Source organism: Apteryx rowi, unplaced genomic scaffold (genome assembly GCF_003343035.1).
Source record: "Apteryx rowi isolate R43461 unplaced genomic scaffold, aptRow1 scaffold_3, whole genome shotgun sequence".
NCBI classification, from domain to species: Eukaryota; Metazoa; Chordata; class Aves; order Apterygiformes; family Apterygidae; genus Apteryx; species Apteryx rowi.
Window position 1 is genome coordinate 10,229,077 of NW_020449418.1, and position 2,167 is coordinate 10,231,243.

At 53.8% G+C, this 2,167-nt stretch overlaps 1 protein-coding gene across 2 annotated transcripts in view; it reads left to right on the forward strand.

The window, feature by feature from the left end:
- The first annotated feature begins 451 nt into the window (after nt 1-451).
- Nucleotides 452-2,167, forward strand: part of CDYL (chromodomain Y like) — a 105,810-nt gene continuing 104,094 nt past the window's right edge. For both annotated transcript variants that reach the window (XM_026069569.1, XM_026069570.1), the window contains exon 1: nt 452-584. In XM_026069569.1, the coding sequence (XP_025925354.1) occupies nt 561-584 (24 nt within the window). In that variant the 5' untranslated portion in view covers nt 452-560. The remainder of the gene's footprint in view (nt 585-2,167) is intronic.

The following is a 2,167-nucleotide window of genomic DNA, read 5'->3' on the forward strand; positions in this document are numbered from 1 at the left end:
CGGGAGGCGAGGCGGGGTGGCTGCGTGTGGCGCTCTCTGCGCTCGATTAGTGTTCCTGGGGAGCGAGCGAGCGAGCGAGCGAAGGAGCCGGGGACGGAGGGGTGGGGGTGCGGGGCGCCGCCGCCGCCGCCGCCGCGAGTGCGCCAGTGTGGGAGAGCGGGTGTGTGCGCGCGAGTGCGTGTGTGTGTGTGTGTGTGTGAGTGTGTGTGCGCGCGAGTGTGCGAGCGGGAGCGCGAGGGAGAGGGAGCGAGCGTGAGCGAGCGAGCGGGCGAGTTGCGCAGCTGCTCTGCGCGCAGCACCGCCGCCGCCACCAGCAGCAGCAGCAGCAGCACCACCTCACTGGCATTTAGCGAGCGGAGCTGGTAGTTGCGCTGGAGAGAGACGCGCAGGGAGGAGGAGGAAGAAGAAGAAGAGGAGGAGGAGGAGGAGAAGAGGAGGAAGAGGGAGAGGGAGAAGAAGAGGAGGGAGAGGGAGAAGAGGAGGAGGAGGCCACGCAGACCCCAACTGAAACAAAGTATTTCCAAACCAGCACCCAACTCCACCTTGTGAGACTCCCCAGCATGGCTTCCGAGGAACTCTACGAGGTAACAGCCCCGGAGCACCGGCCCTGCCCCCGGCCCCGCCGGCCACCCCACCCTCCTTTTTGTTGCTCTTCGGAGGCGCTGCGATCTTGTCACCCACACTTGCTGCTGCTGCCCCCTCCTCGCTGGGCCCAGCGCGTGCGTTTCCCCCCCGCCGTGCCTGCCCCCCGCCCCCCCTTCCCTCCCCAGTTTTGCTGGAGGAGGACGGAAATATGACTGAAAGGAGGAGACGGCAAAGTGTTGCCAGTGGCCTGTGCTCCCCCCCCCCCCCCGCACACATTCGCACAACACTTTGACTCCAGAAGGAGAAGGGGGGGGTGCGGGATGGTGGGGAACACCGCTGACAGCCGCCACTCGCTCGGAGAGTGAGCACACAAAAGTGCTAGCCCGCTGGTGTGCAAAAATGTGTGCAAAGCCGAGTTATTGCATGTGTCCGGAGGGGGGAGGGCAGCGGGGCTTTCCTCTTGGATTCGTGTCTGTACCAAAGTCCTGGGCTACCATCCTGTGCCCTGGCCATGCGGCAAGCTGCGGTGATGCAAAATATTAAAATTTAAACTCTTCGGCTCTACGTGCTTTAACAATAAGGTTAAGGTTGCGAGAGAAGCCAAGAGATTCGAAGTTAAGGCTCTGACACGCCATCCTTCACTTGCCGCTCAAGGGGTGGTTGAAGGGTATGCTAACAGGAGAGGAGGGTTTCGGGGTGAAGAAGGGAATGAGATGACAGCCTAACTTTGAATTTTCTGTCTTATGTGTAGCAATTTCACATCCTTACCCTTAATTGAAAAGCATTATGGTTCTCTTGGATTTAACTTCCTTGTTTTTATTTTTATGAGAAGTCATCCCTGGGAGTGAAAAGTGGTTATTGTTTTGGAGCCATTCTTGTCTTTTGGGTAAATAAGTAGTCACCCAAAATCAAAAATGTTTATATCTTGTAGTTAATGTGCATTCAGGCAGTGTTCTTAAAAATTTTTTTATATCCAGAGGCTGGAATTTTAAGGTCAAATGAGACAGCCTTTCGAACACTTTATTACAGAAGATGTCTTACTGTAGTGCTGGTGCACATGTATCTCCTGTTAATGGAATTACATCTGTGCTGCCATGGGTAAAAAGACCTACATAAGACAGTGAGAAGTATCCCATGTGCACTTACATTTTAAGCAAGTTGAATGCTCAGTGGAGGTGCTGAACTGATAGACAAGAAGACTGAAGGCCTGTCTTCCCAAGACAGATAAATCATGGTTAATTGCTTTGGCAAGTTTCCCCATGCTCGTAATGTGGCTTAAGCCAGTCTTGAAGGGGTCATCCCTGGAAGTAGGAAAGAAATTTAGGCACCACTCTGCATGTGGAAAGAATTGCCAAAAACTTACTTTGACTTCAGAGGAAGTTCTGTTAAATTTAATAGTTGAGCCCCTAGACTGTGCTGTGGCCAACACTTGCTCTTTGTGTGTTTCCATATTTGATCGAAGATTGACCACAGGATACCAGTTCTCCTCATGTTCAGATGGAAGTGTCTGTGTTTCAGTTTGTGCCCATTGCCTCGCGTCCTGTCGCTCGGCACCACTGAAAAGAGTCTGGTCCCATCCTCT